This window comes from Montipora capricornis, chromosome 10, assembly GCF_036669925.1.
Source record: "Montipora capricornis isolate CH-2021 chromosome 10, ASM3666992v2, whole genome shotgun sequence".
NCBI lineage: Eukaryota > Metazoa > Cnidaria > Anthozoa > Scleractinia > Acroporidae > Montipora > Montipora capricornis.
Genome location: NC_090892.1, coordinates 36134012 through 36156261, shown reverse-complemented (window position 1 = coordinate 36156261; position 22250 = coordinate 36134012). Strand labels below are relative to the sequence as shown.

The 22250-nt window shown below is 38.9% G+C and overlaps 3 protein-coding genes and 1 long non-coding RNA gene across 4 annotated transcripts in view; 1 reads left to right on the top strand and 3 right to left on the bottom strand.

Annotated features, from left to right (window-relative positions):
• The first annotated feature begins 2320 nt into the window (after nucleotides 1–2320).
• LOC138022301 (uncharacterized) overlaps nucleotides 2321–22250 on the top strand; it is a 37787-nt gene continuing 17857 nt past the window's right edge. Inside the window, exon 1 of the long non-coding RNA XR_011126551.1 lies at nucleotides 2321–2446. This is a non-coding gene — a long non-coding RNA (uncharacterized lncRNA). The remainder of the gene's footprint in view (nucleotides 2447–22250) is intronic.
• LOC138021888 (melatonin receptor type 1B-A-like) lies at nucleotides 6378–7673 on the bottom strand. The gene has a single exon (XM_068868913.1). It carries the CDS (start codon nucleotides 7638–7640, stop codon nucleotides 6588–6590), a length of 1053 nt encoding a protein of 350 aa, XP_068725014.1. The 5' UTR covers nucleotides 7641–7673; the 3' UTR covers nucleotides 6378–6587.
• Nucleotides 12009–13269, bottom strand: LOC138022016 (melatonin receptor type 1B-A-like). The gene has a single exon (XM_068869043.1). The coding sequence runs from the start codon at nucleotides 13220–13222 to the stop codon at nucleotides 12170–12172; it is 1053 nt and encodes a 350-aa protein (XP_068725144.1). The 5' UTR covers nucleotides 13223–13269; the 3' UTR covers nucleotides 12009–12169.
• LOC138021859 (melatonin receptor type 1A-like) lies at nucleotides 18533–19990 on the bottom strand. Its single transcript, XM_068868881.1, has one exon. The coding sequence runs from the start codon at nucleotides 19927–19929 to the stop codon at nucleotides 18877–18879; it is 1053 nt and encodes a 350-aa protein (XP_068724982.1). The 5' UTR covers nucleotides 19930–19990; the 3' UTR covers nucleotides 18533–18876.

Genomic DNA, 22250 nt, shown 5'->3' with positions numbered 1-22250 from the left:
ACAATCACTGGAACAAGCAGCTGAACAACTCCTTGTCGTTGTCTTTCTAACATCACCAGTTAATATTTCTAACATGATAAGTAAGTTCTTGAAGACAATCAACCATTTTTGGACACTGGGAACGAGAAAAGGAGATTTCTTGAAATGGAAAATCTTGAAAAATGCCCGACCTATCCAATCGAACAAAACCGAACAAAAAACCAATCGAACTCCAATCGTGCGATTGGGTTCGGCAATCGAACAAACACCTATTTTGCTGTGAGTTCGATTTTCGAACCAATCGAACCAATATAATCGAACAAAATCGAACTAATCCAATGCAATTGTCTCTTGACGCCTCAAACTGAGTAAAACACGTGGAATATAATCATTGTCACCTTTTATTGAATAACCAGGAACTGAATATCATATTGCAAAAGGCAATTTCGATGACTGTTAAGGTACTTTGACTGTTAAAAGGAAATGCTTCTCAACAGAGAAAAATCGCACCATTTCAACAACAGCAACACAGGCAGTTGTGTTTAAAATTAGTATTATAATAAGCAGAAGGGACCTAGCTGCAACCATTACTCTCTCCAGGTTCTCCAGAGTGGCCAAGAGTGACGTGGAGACGACGAGGAGAGCAGTCGCCAGCGTAACAGCAATAATGTCGGTAGAAAATAATTTTGTCAACATAGATTCTAAAAATAACAAAACAATTAGTAAAACAATTTTTTTCTTAAGATCAAAACAACGTAGTAGGCAAGAAACTTGTAACTGTAACTTGTAACTTGTAACTGTTCGCGAGTGTCCGGTAAGAATGCTGTTTGCCAGCTTGTGTTGATCTTAGAATCACGCCCGGCGAAATTTATTCCGTGGGCCAATCGTTCGGTAATCGAACGTTCGATTGTGTTCGATTGACAAAATTTTATTGTGAGTTCGATTACGTTCGATTGAGTTCGGCAATCGAACGATTGGTGTTCGATTGGGTTCGATTGCCGAACTGTTCGATTGGATAGGTCGGGAAAATGTGGACTTTTAAAAGTGATTTAAGAATATTCTTGCCCAATTTAAATGGCCAGCTTCAGGCAGCGTTTACTTTGGCGTGCTTGATTTATTACACTAGGAGTAACGAATGGTCTTCTTTACGAGCATGTGGGCACTGTCTTATTTCGCGAGCGCGAGCAATGACCGAACTTGTCTTCCGAGCAGCGAGCACTTCAGGAAAATTCAACTGGCGCGCAGACAGCACTTGGAGTTCTATTTGGAGCTACTTGGTACATTTTCCAATCCTCTACGTGCCTTTTTTTCTGACTGGCACCTCCATAGGTTCCACAATGCGCAACGTTTTGAATTCAACCAATCATTGCTAATTTGCCTCGTCCGATGCCAAATACGTCAACAACAGATTCCAAGTTTTTCCTATGGGAACAAATGTTCTGTCTAGTGCAAAACATTTTCCTTGTTCCTGCCGTGCAAAACTTCTATTCACGTGTACGTCTGGACTACCTCTGCGGGGTAGCTTCTGGCTGTTAACTCGATCTCCGAATGTCTCAAGTTGTGAAGCTTTAATGCCGATTTGAAGTCTTTTGCTTCCACTAGAACCTCCACACAAGCAATAAACAAATAAGGCGAGAGAGGGCAGCTATTGTAGAAGATTTTAGTCCATGGCCAGTTGATAATGGTCGGGCCAAAATTGAATCGTCGAAAAGTTTTTTTTTTATAAACGACCACTCAGACCACTGAAATGTGTCGAAAGCCTTTTTGAAATCAAGGAATAGCAATAGTCATGGAATATTTGCGAACGCTGTGTAGTTAACCGTGGCATCAATTAGTCTAATATTTGGGTGACCCGAAAACACTGACCCCCGTCCATGGAGCCCCCCACGGACCGGGTCCATGGACTACCTTACGGACCGGTCCACGGACTATCTCTACGGACCCCCTCTACGGACCACCCCAAAAAACACAGAATTAAAAATAAATAACAACTGAAAATTTGTTTATTCCTGTTGTTTGGATAGACCACTCTTGCCGGTGAGATCTCAGCCGTTACGCTCCGCAAATCAGATTAAGGCTCAGGTGATGCCTTTTCCTTCGCTGTTGACCGGAGTGCTTCGAAACTAAGTTCTTCCGCCATTTGTTTGTTTTGTGTGTGAGTGTGGAATAAAATACATAAAAAAAGGGAGATTTCTTCCGCCATTTTGTTCAGAAGAGAGAGATCGTGAAGCCTGGGGCGAGTTCACAAAGTTCCGAACAAAATGGCGGAGGGAAAGAAAGAAAATGCAAATAGAACTTACTTATTATCAATCTTTTTCGAAGGCTTCCGGTCCACAGCGAGGGAAGAGGCAATATGTGATTAATAGACTTTGTACCCGAGCCTGAGCCTTAGTCTGTTGAATTTGGGGAGCGTTACGGTTGAGATTTCGCCGACACGAGTGACACTAGTGGTCTATCCAGACAACTGGTAAGTCAAATCTTTAGTTTTTATTTATTTTCATTTCTATGTTGTTTTAGGGTGGTCCGTATAGGGGGTCCGTAGGGGTAGTCCGTGGACCGGTCCGTAAGGCAGTCCGTGGACCCAGTCCGTAGAGGGGTCCATGGACCGGGGGTCCGTGTTTTCGGGTCACCCCTAATATTTTCCCCGATAAATCTACCTTTAAAAGAAAACCAGTCCGTGGTCGTTATCAATAAGCTTAGGAGGAACGCATTTCAGACGATTGGTGATAGCCTTGGTGGCTATTTTATAATCACAGTTAAGCAAAGATATTGGACGCCAACTTTTAACAAAGTAAAGTTCAGTGTCTTTTTTTGAGAATAAGTTTAATAATACCTCGTTTCTGAAATACAGACAATTGCGCACGGAGATAAGCATAGTTAAAGGAGTTAATTAAGCAGGTAGTCAGAAGTGTCGCATTCCATTTTGTTTTAAAAACATTCCTCTTTCGTCATGGGGCCCTCGCAAATATCCTTCTCATCTTGGTTAAGTTTCTTATTTGTTGATTCCCACAAAAAAAATATCTCATCATATTTATCAACACAGTTACAAATTTTAGAGCGGTATAGTTCCCTGTAAAAAGTTTCACATTGATTTAATATTTCTGTATCTGTTGTTACAAAATTATCATCTGCTTGCTTCAGTTGAGAGATGGTTCCTTGCTTATGATGCCTTTTTTTCTAAATTTAAAAAAATATTTGGTGTTCTTTTCACCTTCATTAAACCACCTGCATCTGGCTTCAAAATTGAACCTCTTGTCCGGTACTCAACTATTTCTTCCAATTCCCTTTTTTTAGTCTCTGAATTATGGAAAGTATCTACTTTGTAAATTTCGCTGTTTTCATTCTGAGAGTCCATTAGATGTTGCAAGGTGTCAATTCCCTCTCGAGTTCTTCCTCGCGTCGTACGGTTTTGCTTTTTTAGTAGTAGCATACTTAAGTTTATTTAATGCTCTCTAACTTAAACTTTTTATCTCCCACAACAAAGCGTCGTTCAAAGTATTATCATGTCGATATTCCTCGTGAGTTTCTTTAGTAACAGCTCGAATTTGGCTTATATAATCATTTTCATTCAGAAAGGAGGTGTTAAGTTTCCAGAAACTCGGACCTCTTGGAATGGAATGTAAAGCTATTTTGATGTCCATTAGTGAATGATCTGTTTGGTAGCCGACGTCGACAGAAATACTAGCACTCTTAGGATTGCACATGAGACTTTGGTTTATGAGGTAAAAATCTAGTCGGCATGAAATTTCAGTTTTTTTTTTCGACGCCAAAGGAATAAATGACTATACGGATTTAAGACTCTACAAGCATCTACAAGATCGAAGGCCATTTTCTTACTACTTGTGAAGGCTGTTGTATATGACCTACTCAAGACTTGGTAGATGATTGGCTTATTATGTTCACAATTACACACACCAAGTTTGGTGAAAACCGGAAGTAACTCAATTTTTTCGTGACGCTTTTTGTTTATGGGGCCATTTGGGCCCCGAGCGAGCGTGAAGACCGGAAAGGGGTTATTACAATTCAGCCTAGATCTCTAAAGGTGGATGGTTTCAAGCGGAAAACTGATTTCGAAAGCAGCTGGTCCAATAAACAGGCCAGCCACCTAAAAAGCTCATACCCTATAGTAATACTTCCGGAAATTTTGAATTTCCACATGACAGATTATTTGTAACAACTCCAACATTAAAATGGGTTGCACAAGTCACGTTCAGATCACAGAGAGCCGGAGCTCCACATTTCGCCTCAGTAGGTTAAACTTGGTCTTCTAGGATCTCCTGACATTGATAAACATTATTCTTTCCAACTCGTTAACGACCTTCTCTGTGACTATAAACTTTCCAACTTCTATATTTCTTACATATCTGAGGTACAGCACTTGAGCCTTGACCTCTTTAGAATAAACATTGAGAACGTTCTGCGCGACAGTGAATGGAATAACATCCTCCTATCCATTGGTGGGAGGCGAACGCTCTCACCATTGCGCTACACCCCTGTTCCCCATCAACGCTGATGTAGAAGAAGGAATGATACTTGGCTTCAAGATTGGTTCAGTCGAATGAACGGAATGACCGGAATGTGGTTCAATCGGAATAGGCAGAATATGCGTTCTTTTGGGAAAGTTTTGGCGGGAAATGATACGCGGCCGGCTGCTTGAAAATTGTAAGAATTTGAATGAAATAGCGTCGCAAACGGTCTACTGTAGATGCGGTTGTGCTGGCCTCTCTTCTGTTTCTTTACCGCTGCTAGAAGAAGAAGAACTGTAAGTTTGTGTTAATATATAAAAAAAAGTGCCCTCGCCTGGTCAAAAGAAATGACGTTGGCATTAATTGGTCAATTTGCGCAAAAACCACGAAGCTTTTATCAATTAAGTCGACATCAAGAAGAAGAGCATATCGGAACACATTTGCACTACGCAAAGCACTCACAAGTACAAAAAATTCTTCGTCATCTTCCCCGTTAAGGTTTTCAGCAAATGAAGAAAACCGAAAAATCGAGAAAACCTCCAAAAAAATGGTACGTATGGCCATATTTCAACATTTCACGTTCCAAACTTTCGGAAAACCTTTTCCACTCGCATCCTCGCCATACCAACGCAATTGCGGCATGCGCAGATACAGTAGTTCTCAGGTCACCTTCGCTAATAGTATTCAGTTTTCAGAATATGTGTTCTTTTGCAAATTGATATTCCGTGTATTGTGTTATTCCTAATCCGGAATGAGAATAGTCAAGATACTCCCAAAACAATGCACCCTAGGAACGTATGTGTTTTTTGGCCATGTGTCAAGGGCCTTATGGAATTTTGAGTTACCGGAGCCTTCGTTCAGAATTTATGGCCGATTTTCTGGAGTGGGGATCCGGTGGCAGTTGGAACTCGAGTTTTCTAATATATTGGATAGATTTTTGGATAGAGGATGGGGACATAAATATGAACTCGCAGGAATCACCCAGAAATAGCCCCAAACGCCAAGGAAACACAAGTAACACACAATTGAGCTAATGGAAGTCGTTTAAATCAAATTTACTTTCCATCTTTTGAACTGTTATATATGATCATGACATTAATATTACGGTGCAAAGTCTTATATTTTGCGCTAGGAGCTTGGGATAGCTGTGGTATTTACCAGAACAATTGGAACTACATTAATATCTATTGAATCGGAAAACTTTGTATTTGACAATATTAATTTTAATTAATTTTGACAATTTTTGTATTTAAAATCAAAAACTTTGTTGCTTAGAGTTGTTATATAATTGGTTTTAAACAGATGCAACTTTGAAGTGATAGGCGGTTTCCTAAAATATTGAACCATCTAAGAACGGTAAGTAGAATGCCCCCCGGGATACCCTTATACTTTGGAATATTCTCATTATTCTTGTCAAATTTACAATTAGTAAAATTAGTACAAATTTTGAAGGCGTAAATGACTGAAGTGAGAAAATCGCCAGCGGGGAGAGTAAATAAACTCCCATTTATCATCACCTGCCGCTCAAACTGCAAGACAAACTATAGTTTTGATTTGATGTGAATAAAGGACCTACTAAACTTCGTTTTGTATATTATTTAACAATTATTCGCCGAAGGCGAAGCGATTATCGGTGAATATTCACCGAGACGAAGTCGAGGTGAATATTCACCGATAATCACTGAGCCTGAGGCGAATAATTGTTTTAGTATAAAAATACAGGCGATTATTTCAAAAAAGAGAAAAAAAAACATTTCAACGCGAAATCATCTTCACTTACAGTGGCAAAACGACTACTGGCAGCCATTTTGTCCGTCGAGGAACCCGTCGAGGTGATTATCGGCTGATAATCCGAGATAGCGAACCAATGAGAGCGCGCGATTTTGTATAATCACCTGTGTGTTTATACTAATTTATAATATTCTTCTATTCCGGTATTTCTATAACATATGTTATATTAGCCTAAACTTCAAAAGGGTTACAAAACCTATAATAACTGACTTAAATGCTCAGTTCACGGAGAGATCATCGTGGGAAGTTACGCGTGTTCCCGAGAAATGAATCATTAGCGATAATGCGACCCAAAGTCTTCACAATAAACAGTTTCAATGAAAAACTTGACACATCAGCCAAATGTAATCCTCATTCTTTTTTATCGTGATCAACACTTAAAGCATTACTGATAGTGAAATTACCAAGATGCCTTTCGTCAAGTTCTTGTGGAACATTATTCGTATTTATCTGAGGAGTTTCATTAGTTATGCGATCCGGAACTTTCTTCTTACGCTCACAAATAATTTTGCGGAATTCTCTTCTGAAACAACGGTTCATACCAGCGTAAATTAATGGATTGATCGTATTGGATAAGTAAAGGAAAAAGAAAGATAGGAGCTTCACATTTCGTGGCAGCTTTTCAACCAAATGGAAGCGCATTAAAAGGACAATGATCCATAAGGGAATCCAACAGATCATGAAAGCGAAAACAACTACAAAAAGAGATTTACTAATTCTTATCTCTCGGGCACTGATGATCGGCGAGTTTTGTCGCAAGAATGAAATTTCAGTTTTGTGGTGCTGGATTTTTTTCGCAACTTTCACGTAGCTAAAGATGGTGATGGTTAAAGGCGTTAACAAGAACAAAGAGACAACGATACAATAGTGTATCAGTCTGCCACTTTCGCTGAGATGATCAATGGCACATGAGGCAATATTCGGGAAAAACGTGTTCTTTCGAAGACCAACTATGTTTGGGAGGCCACTGTAACAGGCGACAATCACCCAAACAGACACTAGAAGTGTCAATGACTTTTTCGTTGAAAAGAACCTCTGATATTCCCGGTCTGGTCTGCACATTCGCACATAACGATTGAGGGCTGTCAGTCCCATTGTTACTGGTGAAACGTAGATGATAAACGCACTGAAGAAAGCAAGAACATTACAAATAACTTCACCAAAAATCCAGTGGCCGCTAGCAAGAACAGCTGTCACAAACGGCATTACAAATACAGCCGATAGTAAATCGCTTATTGCCAGCGCGATGATGTAAAGATTCGTTGTTGTTCGCAATCCGATGTTTCTGTATACGGACATACAAACCAAGGTGTTTCCCATAAGGGACAGAAGATTCAAGACAATTAACGCACTGACTTCTACGACAACTATGAAAACGTTCCTGGATTGCAGAACACTGGCCATTCTGTGTTGTCAAAACGTCGATCGCACAAAAAATCTCCCTGCTAGAATCTCCCGAGGTGTGGTTGCCTGAATTTTGAGCGATTCTTAACTCTTTTAACAGATGTATATATCGTGTTAATTTTATATATTTCGACAATGTCATAACTACCTGGGATCAACCCACCTTTGATTGGACGAAGAAAGTGCTTCGAAAGGATTAAGTATTCTGGAATAATAGCTTCCTTTCCTAATTTGGGTACAAATAGACTTTTCCACTATTTTTGATGCCATCCTGGCTGGGGGACAAACACGGCTAAATTTATAGTAAATCTATGGGATTTTAGCCGACTCTGAACCCCTGTAGCGCCGCTGAAAAGGACGTCCGTAAATTCGAATAATAAATCTTCTCATGTTGCTTCTAATTTCGCGGCAATTTGCATGACTTTGATTAGAAGGATTGTAATAAAATGTTAAAAATTCGTTTAGTGTCGTTGAAGCTTGAATCTCTTCTTCATATTTCATGAAAATAATCTCAGTAGAAATGTCCAGCGGTTCTAAGTCGGCCAAAATCCCCTACATTTACTGCATTTTTAGCCGTGTGTGCCCCCCAACCAAGATGGCGTCATCAATTAACCGTGGAATGGTCTATAAATTTAAAATGCACTTGCTCAAAACCTCTCAATAAACAAGGTATAATGCAAACATGGCACAAAACGCGAGTAGGAAAAGCGTTCGGCTTTATATTCATACTTGATTTTCTTGGGCTTTAAATAGTTACTCAAGTTGATATAAGGTGTGATTTACTAATGGCCGCTACACTTTGTGAGCAGAGAACTATCTCTTCCAACGTTCGGTTGTCTAACCTCTAGCAAAGATTATGCACTTCTAAGGCCTATCCCGGGGTTTTGGGGAATAAGGGAACACAGCTTATTTGATCCAGGGAACAGCGGAACAAAGACAAAATATCTTAGGGAACAAGTATTATTTGTTGTCAAGGCTTCATGCAGTAGGAAAAGTTAAAAAATATATATATAAATATATATATATATATCATCGCTGTATTGTCACTAACTCCTACTGTGTAATTTCTATTGCCCCCCTGCAATTTTCAACCTTGATTGTAGTTTAAGTGTATCCCAAATGAAAACCTCGCGTTCTCGCTGCTTCACGGTCACACGTTTCATAAAAAACCCCAATAAAGTATATGTATTTCGTGAAAGGTTAGGAATTGTAGATTCTGATTATTAGTTGATTTAAGGCAATAAAGAAAAACCTTTGTTAAAAGAGCGATCTTTTTTCAAAAGTATGTAGTTTCACTGACAAACTGAGTTCGTTTCAGGTCAGAATTTAACCGGAGAAAGCGAGCGACATCGCTATAGTTACGTTTTCTTCACACCTTGATCTAAGTACTTTTGAGGTTTTCCGTTAATTCGGATACCTTCTTCGTACTTGAATAAGGACACGATCTTTTGCGTTTCTTTTTTGAAGACGTCTTCCACAAGAAAAAAATCGATTACGCCGTGACAGACTAATCGCGCGATCTGATCTGATCATATTTATCATCACAGTTACGAATTTTAGAGCGGTATAGTTCCTTGTAAAAAGTTTCACATTGATTTAATATTTCTTTATCTGTTGTTAGAAAACTCTCATCTGCTTGCTTTAGTTGAGAAATGGTTCCTTGCTTATGATGCCTTTTTTTCTAAATTTAAAAAAATATTTGGTGCTCTTTTCACCTTCATTAATAAAACCACCTGCAAAATCTGGCTTCAAAATTGAACCTCTTGTCCGGTACTCAACTATTTCTTCCAATTCCCTTTTTTTAGTCTCTAAATTATGGAAAGTATCTACTTTGTCAATTTCGTTGTTTTCATTCTGAGAGTCCATTAGATGTTGCAACGTGTCAAGTTCTTCCTCGCGTCGTACGGTTTTGGCTTTTTTAGTAGTAGCATACTTTATTGAATGCTTTCTTGCTTAAACTTTTTATCTCCCAAAACAAAGCGTCGTTCAAAGTATTATCATGTCGATATTCCTCGTGAGTTTCTTTAGTAACAGCTCGAATTTGGCTTATATAATCATTTTCATTCAGAAAGGAGGTGATAAGTTTCCAGAAACTCGGACCTCTTGGAATAGAATGTAAAGCTATTTTGATGTCCATTAGTGAATGATCTGTTTGGTAGCCGACGTCGACAGAAATACTAGCACTCGTAGGATTGCACATGAGACTTTGGTTTATGAGGAAAAAATCTAGTTGGCATGAAATTTCAGTTTTTTTTTTCGACGCCAAAGGAATAAATGACTATTCGGATTTAAGACTCTCCGAGCATCTACAACATCGAAGGCCATTTTCTTACTACTTGTGAAGGCTGTTGTATATGACCTACTCAAGATTCCAGGCTAAGACTTGGTAGATGATTGGCTTATTATGTTCACAATTACACACACCAAGTTTGGTGAAAACCGGAAGTAACTCAATTTTTTCGTGACGCTTTTTGTTTATGGGTCCATTTGGACCCCGAGCGCGCGTGGGGGCTGGAAATGAGTTTAATACAATTCAGCCTAGATCGCTAAAGGTGGATGGTTGAAGCGAAAAACTGATTTCGAAAGCAGCTGGTCCAATAAACAGGCCAGCCACCTAAAAAGCTCATACCCTATAGTAACACTTCCGGAAATATCGAATTTCCACATGGCAGATTATTTGTAACAACTCCAACATTAAAATGGGTCACACAAGTCACGTTCAGATCACAGAGAGCCGGAGCTCCACATTTCACCTTCAGTAAACTTGGTGTTCTAGGATCTCCTGAGATTGATAAACATTAATCTTTCCAACTCTTTAACGACCTCTCCTGTGACTATAAATTTTCGAACTTTTATCTTTCTTACGTATCTGAGCTACAGCACTTAAGCCTTGATCCCTTTAGAACGTCCTGCGCGACAGTGAATGGAATAACATCCTCCTATCCATTGGTGGGAAGCGAACGCTCTCACCATTGCGCTACACCCCTGTTCCCCATCAATGCTGATGTAGAAAAAGGAATGATACTTGGCTTCAAGATTGGTTCCGTCGAATGAACGGAATGACCGGAATGTGGTTCAATCGGAATAGGCAGAATATGCGTTCTTTTGGGAAAGATTTGGCGGGAAATGATACGCGGCCGGCTGCTTGAAAATTGTAAAAATTTGAATGAAATAGCGATGCAAACGGTCTACTGTAGATGCGGTTGTGCTGGCCTCTCTTCTGTTTCTTTACCGCTGCTAGAACAAGAAGAACTGTAAGTTTGTGTTAATATATAAAAAAAAGTGCCCTCGCCTGGTCAAAAGAAATGACGTTGGCATTAATTGGTTTGCGCAAAAACCACGAAGCTTTTATCAATTAAGTCGACGTCAAGAAGAAGAGCATATGGGAACACATTTGCACTACGCAAAGCACTCACAAGTACAAAAAATTCTTCGTCATCTTCCCCGTTAAGGTTTTCAGCAAATGAAGAAAACCGAAAAATCGAGAAAACCTCCAAAAAAATGGTACGTATGGCCATATTTCAACATTTCACGTTCCAAACTTTCGGAAAACCTTTTCCACTCGCATCCTCGCCATACCAACGCAATTGCGGCATGCGCAGATACAGTAGTTCTCAGGTCACCTTCGCTAATAGTATTCAGTTTTCAGAATATGTGTTCTTTTGCAAATTGATATTCCGTGTATTGTGTTATTCCTAATCCGGAATGAGAATAGTCAAGATACTCCCAAAACAATGCACCCTAGGAACGTATGTGTTTTTTGGCCATGTGTCAAGGGCCTTATGGAATTTTGAGTTACCGGAGCCTTCGTTCAGAATTTATGGCCGATATTCTGGAGTGGATCCGGAGGCAATTGGAACTCGAGTTTCCTAATATATTGGATAGAGGATGGGGACCTAAATATGAACTCGCGGGAATCACCAAGAAATTGCGCCAAACGCAAAGGAAACACAAAGGACCTACTAAACTTCGTTTTGTATATTATTTAACAATTATTCGCCGAAGGCGAAGCGATTATCGGTGAATGTTCACCGAGACGAAGTCGAGGTGAATATTCACCGATAATCACTGAGAATGAGGCGAATAATTGTTTTAGTATAAAAATACAGGCGATTATTTCAAAAAAGAGAAAAAAAAACATTTCAACGCGAAATCATCTTCACTTACAGTGGCAAAACGACTACTGGCAGCCATTTTGTCCGTCGAGGAACCCGTCGAGGTGATTATCGGCTGATAATCCGAGATAGCGAACCAATGAGAGCGCGCGATTTTGTATAATCACCTGTGTGTTTATACTAATTTATAATATTCTTCTATTCCGGTATTTCTATAACATATGTTATATTAGCCTAAACTTCAAAAGGGTTACAAAACCTATAATAACTGACTTAAATGCTCAGTTCACGGAGAGATCATCGTGGGAAGTTAAGCGTGTTGCCGAGAAATGAATCATTAGCGATAATGCGACCCAAAGTCTTCACAATAAACAGTTTCAATGAAAAACTTGACACATCAGCCAAATGTAATCCTCATTCTTTTTTATCGTGATCAACACTTAAAGCATTACTGATAGTGAAATTACCAAGATGCCTTTCGTCAAGTTCTTGTGGAACATTATTCGTATTTATCTGAGGAGTTTCATTAGTTATGCGATCCGGAACTTTCTTCTTACGCTCACAAATAATTTTGCGGAATTCTCTTCTGAAACAACGGTTCATACCAGCGTAAATTAATGGATTGATCGTATTGGATAAGTAAAGGAAAAAGAAAGATAGGAGCTTCACATTTCGTGGCAGCTTTTCAACCAAATGGAAGCGCATTAAAAGGACAATGATCCATAAGGGAATCCAACAGATCATGAAAGCGAAAACAACTACAAAAAGAGATTTACTAATTCTTATCTCTCGGGCACTGATGATCGGCGAGTTTTGTCGCAAGAATGAAATTTCAGTTTTGTGGTGCTGGATTTTTTTCGCAACTTTCACGTAGCTAAAGATGGTGATGGTTAAAGGCGTTAACAAGAACAAAGAGACAACGATACAATAGTGTATCAGTCTGCCACTTTCGCTGAGATGATCAATGGCACATGAGGCAATATTCGGGAAAAACGTGTTCTTTCGAAGACCAACTATGTTTGGGAGGCCACTGTAACAGGCGACAATCACCCAAACAGTCACTAGAAGTGTCAATGACTTTTTCGTTGAAAACAACCTCTGATATTCCCGGTCTGGTCTGCACATTCGCACATAACGATTGAGGGCTGTCAGTCCCATTGTTACTGGTGAAACGTAGATGATAAACGCACTGAAGAAAGCAAGAACATTACAAATAACTTCACCAAAAATCCAGTGGCCGCTAGCAAGAACAGCTGTCACAAACGGCATTACAAATACAGCCGATAGTAAATCGCTTATTGCCAGCGCGATGATGTAAAGATTCGTTGTTGTTCGCAATCCGGTGTTTCTGTATACGGACATACAAACCAAGGTGTTTCCCATAAGGGACAGAAGATTCAAGACAATTAACGCACTGACTTCTACGACAACTATGAAAACGTTCCTGGATTGCAGAACACTCGCCATTCTGTGTTGTCAAAACGTCGATCGCACAAAAAATCTCCCTGCTAGAATCTCCCGAGGTGTGGTTGCCTGAATTTTGAGCGATTCTTAACTCTTTTAACAGATGTACATATCGTGTTAATTTTAAATATTTCGACAATGTCATAACTACCTGGGATCAACCCACCTTTGATTGGACGAAGAAAGTGCTTCGAAAGGATTAAGTATTCTGGAATAATAGCTTCCTTTCCTAATTTGGGTACAAATAGACTTTTCCACTATTTTTGATGCCATCCTGGCTGGGGGACAAACACGGCTAAATTTATAGTAAATCTATGGGATTTTAGCCGACTCTGAACCCCTGTAGCGCCGCTGAAAAGGACGTCCGTAAATTCGAATAATAAATTTTCTCATGTTGCTTCTAATTTCGCGGCAATTTGCATGACTTTGATTAGAAGGATTGTAATAAAATGTTAAAAATTCGTTTAGTGTCGTTGAAGCCTGAATCTCTTCTTCATATTTCATGAAAATAATCTCAGTAGAAATGTCCAGCGGTTCTAAGTCGGCCAAAATCCCCTACATTTACTGTATTTTTAGCCGTGTTTGCCCCCCAACCAAGATGGCGTCATTAATTAACCGTGGAATGGTCTATAAATTTAAAATGCACCTGCTCAAAAGCTCTCAATAAACTAGGTATAATGCAAACATGGCACAAAACACGAGTAGGAAAAGCGTTCGGCTTTATATTCATACTTGATTTTCTTGGGCTTTAAAAAATTACTCAAGTTGATATAAGGTGTGATTTACTAATGGCCGCTACACTTTGTGAGCAGAGTACTATCTCTTCCAACGTTCGGTTGTCTAACCTCTAGCAAAGATTATGACTTCTAAGGCCTATCCAGGGGTTTTGGGGAATAAGGGAACACAGCTTATTTGATCCAGGGAACAGCGGAACAAAGACAAAATATCTTAGGGAACAAGTATTATTTGTTGTCAAGGCTTCATGCAGTAGGAAAAGTTAAAAAAAAAAAAAAATATATATATATATATATATATATATATATATAACGTTTAGAAGAAAGACAACTTCACAGCGTAGCGACTTCAAGTTTCATGTTTGGACAATCATCAGGCTACAGATCTTACATTTGCATTCTAACTCATTTAAAGACCATTCTAATACTCTAGGGGAGCGTGCTATTTTAAGTTCGACAAAAGGTATTTGTTCTTGTGTCTGCATTTAGAAATTAACTCGTTTCTTTTGTTCAGTAGGTGGCGCGTAAGAAACGAGTTAATTTCTAAATGCAGACACAAGAACAAATACCTTTTGTCGAACTTAAAATAGCACGCTCCCCTAGAGTATTAGAATGGTCTTTAAATGAGTTAGAATGCAAATGTAAGATCTGTAGCCTGATGATTGTCCAAACATGAAACTTGAAGTCGCTACGCTGTGAAGTTGTCTTTCTTCTAAACGTTATATTCGCTCTACTTCACGTATCGAGCACTCTGCAGCTAACTGGAACCCCCTACTTGCGCTATATATATATATATATATATATATATATATATATATATATCATCGCTGTATTGTCACTAACTCCTACTGTGTAATTTCTATTGCCCCCCTGCAATTTTCAACCTTGATTGTAGTTTAAGTGTATCCCAAATGAAAACCTCGCGTTGTCGCTGCTTCACGGTCACACGTTTCATAAAAAACCCCAATAAAGTATATGTATTTCGTGAAAGGTTAGGAATTGTAGATTCTGATTATTAGTTGATTTAAGGCAATAAATAAAAACCTTTCTTAAAAGAGCGATCTTTTTTCAAAAGTATGTAGTTTCACTGACAAACTGAGTTCGTTTCCGGTCAGAATTTAACCGGAGAAAGCGAGCGACATCGCTATAGTTACGTTTTCTTCACACCTTGATCTAAGTACTTTTGAGGTTTTCCGTTAATTCGGATACCTTTTTCGTACTTGAATAAGGACACGATCTTTTGCGTTTCTTTTTTGAAGACGTCTTCCACAACAAACAAATCGATTACGCCGTGACAGACTAATCGCGCGATCTGATCTGATCATATTTATCATCACAGTTACAAATTTTAGAGCGGTATAGTTCCTTGTAAAAAGTTTCACATTGATTTAATATTTCTTTATCTGTTGTTAGAAAACTCTCATGTGCTTGCTTTAGTTGAGAGATGGTTCCTTGCTTATGATGCCTTTTTTTCTAAATTAAAAAAAAATATTTGGTGCTCTTTTCACCTTCATTAATAAAACCACCTGCAAAATCTGGCTTCAAAATTGAACCTCTTGTCCGGTACTCAACTATTTCTTCCAATTCCCTTTTTTTAGTCTCTAAATTATGGAAAGTATCTACTTTGTCAATTTCGTTGTTTTCATTCTGAGAGTCCATTAGATGTTGCAACGTGTCAAGTTCTTCCTCGCGTCGTACGGTTTTGGCTTTTTTAGTAGTAGCATACTTTATTGAATGCTTTCTTGCTTAAACTTTTTATCTCCCACAACAAAGCGTCGTTCAAAGTATTATCATGTCGATATTCCTCGTGAGTTTCTTTAGTAACAGCTCGAATTTGGCTTATATAATCATTTTCATTCAGAAAGGAGGTGATAAGTTTCCAGAAACTCGGACCTCTTGGAATAGAATGTAAAGCTATTTTGATGTCCATTAGTGAATGATCTGTTTGGTAGCCGACGTCGACAGAAATACTAGCACTCGTAGGATTGCACATGAGACTTTGGTTTATGAGGAAAAAATCTAGTTGGCATGAAATTTCAGTTTTTTTTTTCGACGCCAAAGGAATAAATGACTATTCGGATTTAAGACTGTCCGAGCATCTACAACATCGAAGGCCATTTTCTTACTACTTGTGAAGGCTGTTGTATATGACCTACTCAAGATTCCAGGCTAAGACTTGGTAGATGATTGGCTTCTTATGTTCACAATTACACACACCAAGTTTGGTGAAAACCGGAAGTAACTCAATTTTTTCGTGACGCTTTTTGTTTATGGGTCCATTTGGACCCCGAGCGCGCGTGGGGGCTGGAAATGAGTTTAATACAATTCAGCCTAGATCGCTAAAGGTGGATGGTTTCAAGCGAAAAACTGATTTCGAAAGCAGCTGGTCCAATAAACAGGCCAGCCACCTAAAAAGCTCATACCCTATAGTAATACTTCCGGAAATATTGAATTTCCACATGGCAGATTATTTGTAACAACTCCAACATTAAAATGGGTCACACAAGTCACGTTCAGATCACAGAGAGCCGGAGCTCCACATTTCACCTTCAGTATGTTAAACTTGGTGTTCTAGGATCTCCTGAGATTGATAAACATTAATCTTTCCAACTCTTTAAGGACCTCTCCTGTGACTATAAACTTTCGAACTTTTATCTTTCTTACGTATCGGAGCTACAGCACTTAAGCCTTGACCCCTTTAGAATAAACATTGAGAACGTTCTGCGCGACAGTGAATGGAATAACATCCTCCTATCCATTGGTGGGAGGCGAACGCTCTCACCATTGTGCTACACCCCTGTTCCCCATCAACGCTGATGGAGAAGAAGGAATGATACTTGGCTTCAAGATTGGTTCAGTCGAATGAACGCAATGGCTGGAATGTGGTTCAATCGGAATAGGCAGAATATGCGTTCTCTTGGGAAAGTTTTGGCGGGAAATGATACGGGGTCGGCTGGTCGCCCGCTGGCGGCTTGAAAATTGTAAACATTTGAATGAAATAGCGATGCAAACGGTCTACTGTAGATGCGGTTGTGCTGGCCTCTCTTCTGTTTCTTTACCGCTGCTAGAACAAGAAGAGCTGTAAGTTTGAGTTAATATATATAAAAAAAGTGCCCTCGCCTGGTCAAAAGAAATGACGTTGGCATTAATTGGTTTGCGCAAAAACCACGAAGCTTTTATCAATTAAGTCGACGTCAAGAAGAAGAGCATATGGGAACACATTTGCACTACGCAAAGCACTCACAAGTACAAAAAATTCTTCGTCATCTTCCCCGTTAAGGTTTTCAGCAAATGAAGCAAACCGAAAAATCGAGAAAACCGCCAAAAAATGGTACGTATGGCCATATTTCAACATTTCATGTTCCAAACTTTCGGGAAACCTTTTCCACTCGCATCCTCGCCATACCAACGGAATTGGCCCATGCGCAGATACAATAGTTCTCAGGTCACCTTCGCTAATAGTATTCCGTTTTGTGTTCTTTTGCAAATTGATATTCCGTGTATTGTGTTATTCCTAATCCGGAATGAGAATAGTCAAGATACTCCCAAAAGAATGCACCCTAGGAACGTGTGTGTTTTTTGGCCATGTGTCAAGGGCCTTATGGAATTTTGAGTTACCGGAGCCTTCGTTCAGAATTTATGGCCGATTTTCTGGAGTGGGGATCCGGTGGCAGTTGGAACTCGAGTTTCCTAATATATTGGATAGATTATTGGATAGAGGGTGGGGACATAAATATGAACTCGCGGGAATCCACCAGAAATAGCCCCAAACGCTAAGGAAACACAAGTAACACACAATTGAGCGAATGAAAGTCGTTTAAATCAAATTTACTCTCCATCTTTTGAACCGTTATATATGATCATGACATTAATATTACGTTGCAAAGTCTTATATTTGCGCTAGGAGCTTGGGATAGCTGTGGCATTTACCAGAACAGTTAGAACTACATTAATATCTATTGAATCGGAAAACTTTGTATTTGACAATATTAATTTTAATTAATTTTGACAATTTTTGTATTTAAAATCAAAAACTTTGTTGCTTAAAGTTGTTATATAATTGGTTTTAAACAGATGCAATTTTGAAGTGATAGGCAGTTTCCTAAAATATTGAACCATCTAAGAACGGTAAGTAAAATGTCCCACGAGATACCCTGACACTTTGGAATATTCTCATTATTCTTGCCAAATTTACAATTATCGGATGAATAGAAACTACAAATTTTAAAGGCGTAAATGACTCAAGTGAGGAAATCGCCAACGGCGAGAGTAAATAAAATCCCATTTAATATCACCTGCCGCTCAAACTGCAAGACAAACTATAGTTTTGATTTGATGTGAATAAAGGACCTACTAAACTTCGTTTTGTATATTATTTAACAATTATTCGCCGAAGGCGAAGTGATTATCGGTGAATATTCACCGAGACGAAGTCGAGGCGAATATTCACCGATAATCACTTCGCCTTCGGCGAATAATTGTTGTAGTATAAAAATACAAGTGATTATTTCAAAAAAGAGAAAAAAAAAAAACATTTCAACGCGAAATCATCTTCACTTACAGTGACAAAACGACTACTGGCAGCCATTTTGTCCGTCGAGGAACCCGTCGAGGTGATTATCGGCTGATAATCCGAGATAGCAAGCCAATGAGAGCGCGCAATTTTGTGTAATCACCTGTGTGTTTATACTAATTTATAATATTCTTCTATTCCGGTATTTCTATTACATATGTTATATTAGCCTAAACTTCAAATAGGTTACAAAACCTATAATAACTGACCTAAATGCTCAGTTCACGGAGAGATGATCGTGGGAAGTTACGCGTGTTGCCGAGAAATGAATCATTAGCGATAATGCGACCCAAAGTCTTCACAATAAACAGTTTCAATGAAAAACTTGACACATCAGCCAAATGTTATCCTCATTCTTTTTTATCGTGATCAACACTTAAAGCATTACTGATAGTGAAATTACCAAGATGCCTTTCGTCAAGTTCTTGTGGAACATTATTCGTATTTATCTGAGGAGTTTTATTAGTTATGCGATCCGGAACTTTCTTCTTACGCTCAAAAATAATTTTGCGGAATTCTCTTCTGAAACAACGGTTCATACCAGCGTAAATTAATGGATTGATCGTATTGGATAAGTAAAGGAAAAAGAAAGATAGGAGCTTCACATTTCGTGGCAGCTTTTCAACCAAATGGAAGCGCATTAAAAGGACAATGATCCAAAAGGGAATCCAACAGAGCATGAAAGCGAAACCAACTACAAAAAGAGATTTACTAATTCTTATCTCTCGGGCACTGATGATCGGCGAGTTTTGTCGCAAGAATGAAATTTCAGTTTTGTGGTGCTGGATTTTTTTCGCAACTTTCACGTAGCTAAAGATGGTGATGGTTAAAGGCGTTAACAAGAACAAAGAGACAACGATACAATAGTGTATCAGTCTGCCACTTTCGCTGAGATGAACAATGGCACATGAGGCAATATTCGGGAAAAACGTGTTCTTTCGAAGACCAACTATGTTTGGGAGACCACTGTAACAGGCGACAATCACCCAAACAGACACTAGAAGTGTCAATGATTTTTTCGTTGAAAAGAACCTCTGATATTCCCGGTCTGGTCTGCACATTCGCACATAACGATTGAGGGCTGTCAGTCCCATTGTTACTGGTGAAACGTAGATGATAAACGCACTGAAGAAAGCAAGAACATTACAAATAACTTCACCAAAAATCCAATGGCCGCTAACAAGAACAGATGTCACAAACGGCATTACAAATACAGCCGATAGTAAATCGCTTATTGCCAGCGCGATGATGTAAAGATTCGTTGTTGTTCGCAATCGTGTGTTTCTGTATACGGACATACAAACCAAGGTGTTTCCCATAAGGGACAGAAGATTCAAGACAATTAACGCGCTGACTTCTACGACAACTACGAAAACGTTCCTGGACTGCAGAACACTGGCCATTCTGTGTTGTCAAAACGTCGATCGCACAAAAAATCTCCCTGCTAGAATCTCCCGAGGTGTGGTTGCCTGGATTTTGAGCGATTCTTAACTCTTTTAACAGATGTATATATCGTGTTAATTTTATATATTTCGACAATGTCATAACTTCCTGGGATCAACCCACCTTTGATTGGACGAAGAAAGTGCTTCGAAAGGATTAAGTATTCTGGAATAATAGCTTCCTTTCCTAATTTGGGTACAAATAGACCTTTCCACTCTTTTTGATGCCATCCTGGCTGGGGGACAAACACGGCTAAATTTATAGTAAATCTATGGGAGTTTAGCCGACTCTGAACCCCTGTAGCGCAGCTGACAAGGACGTCCGTAAATTCGAATAATAAATCTTCTCATGTTGCTTCTAATTTCGCGGCAATTTGCATGACTTTGATTAGAAGGATTGTAATAAAATGTTAAAAATTCGTTTAGTGTCGTTGAAGCCTGAATCTCTTCTTCATATTTCATGAAAATAATCTCAGTAGAAATGTCCAGCGGTTCTAAGTCGGCCAAAATCCCCTACATTTACTGCATTTTTAGCCGTGTTTGCCCCCCAACCAAGATGGCGTCATCAATTAACCGTGGAAGGGTTTATAAATTTAAAATGCACCTGCTCAAAAGCTCTCAATAAACTAGGTATAATGCAAACATGGCACAAAACGCGAGTAGGAAAAGCGTTCGGCTTTATATTCATACTTGATTTTCTTGGGCTTTAAATAATTACTCAAGTTGATATAAGTTGTGATTTACTAATGGCCGCTACACTTTGTGAGCAGAGTACTATCTCTTCCAACGTTCGGTTGTCTAACCTCTAGCAAAGATTATGCTTTTCTAAGGCCTATCCCGGGGTTCTGGGGAATAAGGGAACACAGCTTATTTGATCCAGGGAACAGCGGAACAAAGACAAAATATCTTAGGTAACAAGTATTATTTGTTGTCAAGGCTTCATGCAGTAGGAAAAGTTAATATATATACATATATATCATCGCTGTATTGTCACTAACTCCTACTGTGTAATTTCTATTGCCCCCCCTGCAATTTTCAACCTTGATTGAGGTTTAAGTGTATCCCAAATGACAACCTCGCGTTCTCGCTGCTTCACGGTCACACGTTTCATAAAAAACCCCAATAAAGTATATCTATTTCGTGAAAGGTTAGGAATTGTAGATTCTGATTATTAGTTGTTAAGGCAACAAATAAAAACCTTTCCTAAAAGAGTGATCTTTTTTCGAAAGTATGTAGTTTCACAAACTGAGTTCGTTTCCGGTCAGAATTTAACCGGAGAAAGCGAGCGACATCGCTGCTATAGTTACGTTTTCTTCACACCTTGATCTAAATACTTTTGAGGTTTTCCGTTAATTTGGATACCTTCTTCGTACTTGAATAAGGACACGATCTTTTGCGTTTCTTTTTTGAAGACGTCTTCCACAACAAACAAATCGATTACGCCGTGACAGACTAATCGCGCGATCTGATCTGATCATATTTATCATCACAGTTACAAATTTTAGAGCGGTATAGTTCCCTGTAAAAAAATTCACATTGATTTAATATTTCTTTATCTGTTGTTACAAAACTCTCATCTGCTTGCTTTAGTTGTGAGATGGTTCCTTGCTTATGATGCCTTTTTCTCTAAATTTAAAAAAATATTTGGTGCTCTTTTCACCTTCATTAATTAAACCACCTGCAAAATCTGGCGTCAAAATTGAACCTCTTGTCCGGTACTCAACTATTCCTTCCAATTCCCTTTTTTTAGTCTCTAAATTATGGAAAGTATCTTCTTTGTCAATTTCGTTGTTTTCATTCTGAGAGTCCATTAGATGTTGCAACGTGTTAATTCCTTCTCAAGTTCTTCCTCGCGTCGTACGGTTTTGGCTTTTTTAGTAGTAGCATACTTTATTGAATGCTTTCTTGCTTAAACTTTTTATCTCCCACAACAAAGCGTCGTTCAAAGTATTATCATGTCGATATTCCTTGTGAATTTCTTTAGTAACAGCTCGAATTTGGCTTATATAATCATTTCATTCAGAAAGGAGGTGTTAAGTTTCCAGAAACTCGGACCTCTTGGAATAGAATGTAAAGCTATTTTGATGTCCATTAGTGAATGATCTGTTTGGTAGCCGACGTCGACAGAAATACTAGCACTCGTAGGATTGCACATGAGACTTTGGTTTATGAGGAAAAAATCTAGTCCGCATGAAATTTCAGTTTTTTTTTTGGACGCCAAAGGAATAAATGACTATTCGGATTTAAGACTCTCCGAGCATCTACAACATCGAAGGCCATTT

Bases quoted from the DNA above. Each gene is read 5' to 3' on its own strand.
- LOC138021888 (XM_068868913.1), bottom strand. From the start codon at position 7,640: ATGGCCAGTGTTCTGCAATCCAGGAACGTTTTCATAGTTGTCGTAGAA.
- LOC138022016 (XM_068869043.1), bottom strand. From the start codon at position 13,222: ATGGCGAGTGTTCTGCAATCCAGGAACGTTTTCATAGTTGTCGTAGAA.
- LOC138021859 (XM_068868881.1), bottom strand. From the start codon at position 19,929: ATGGCCAGTGTTCTGCAGTCCAGGAACGTTTTCGTAGTTGTCGTAGAA.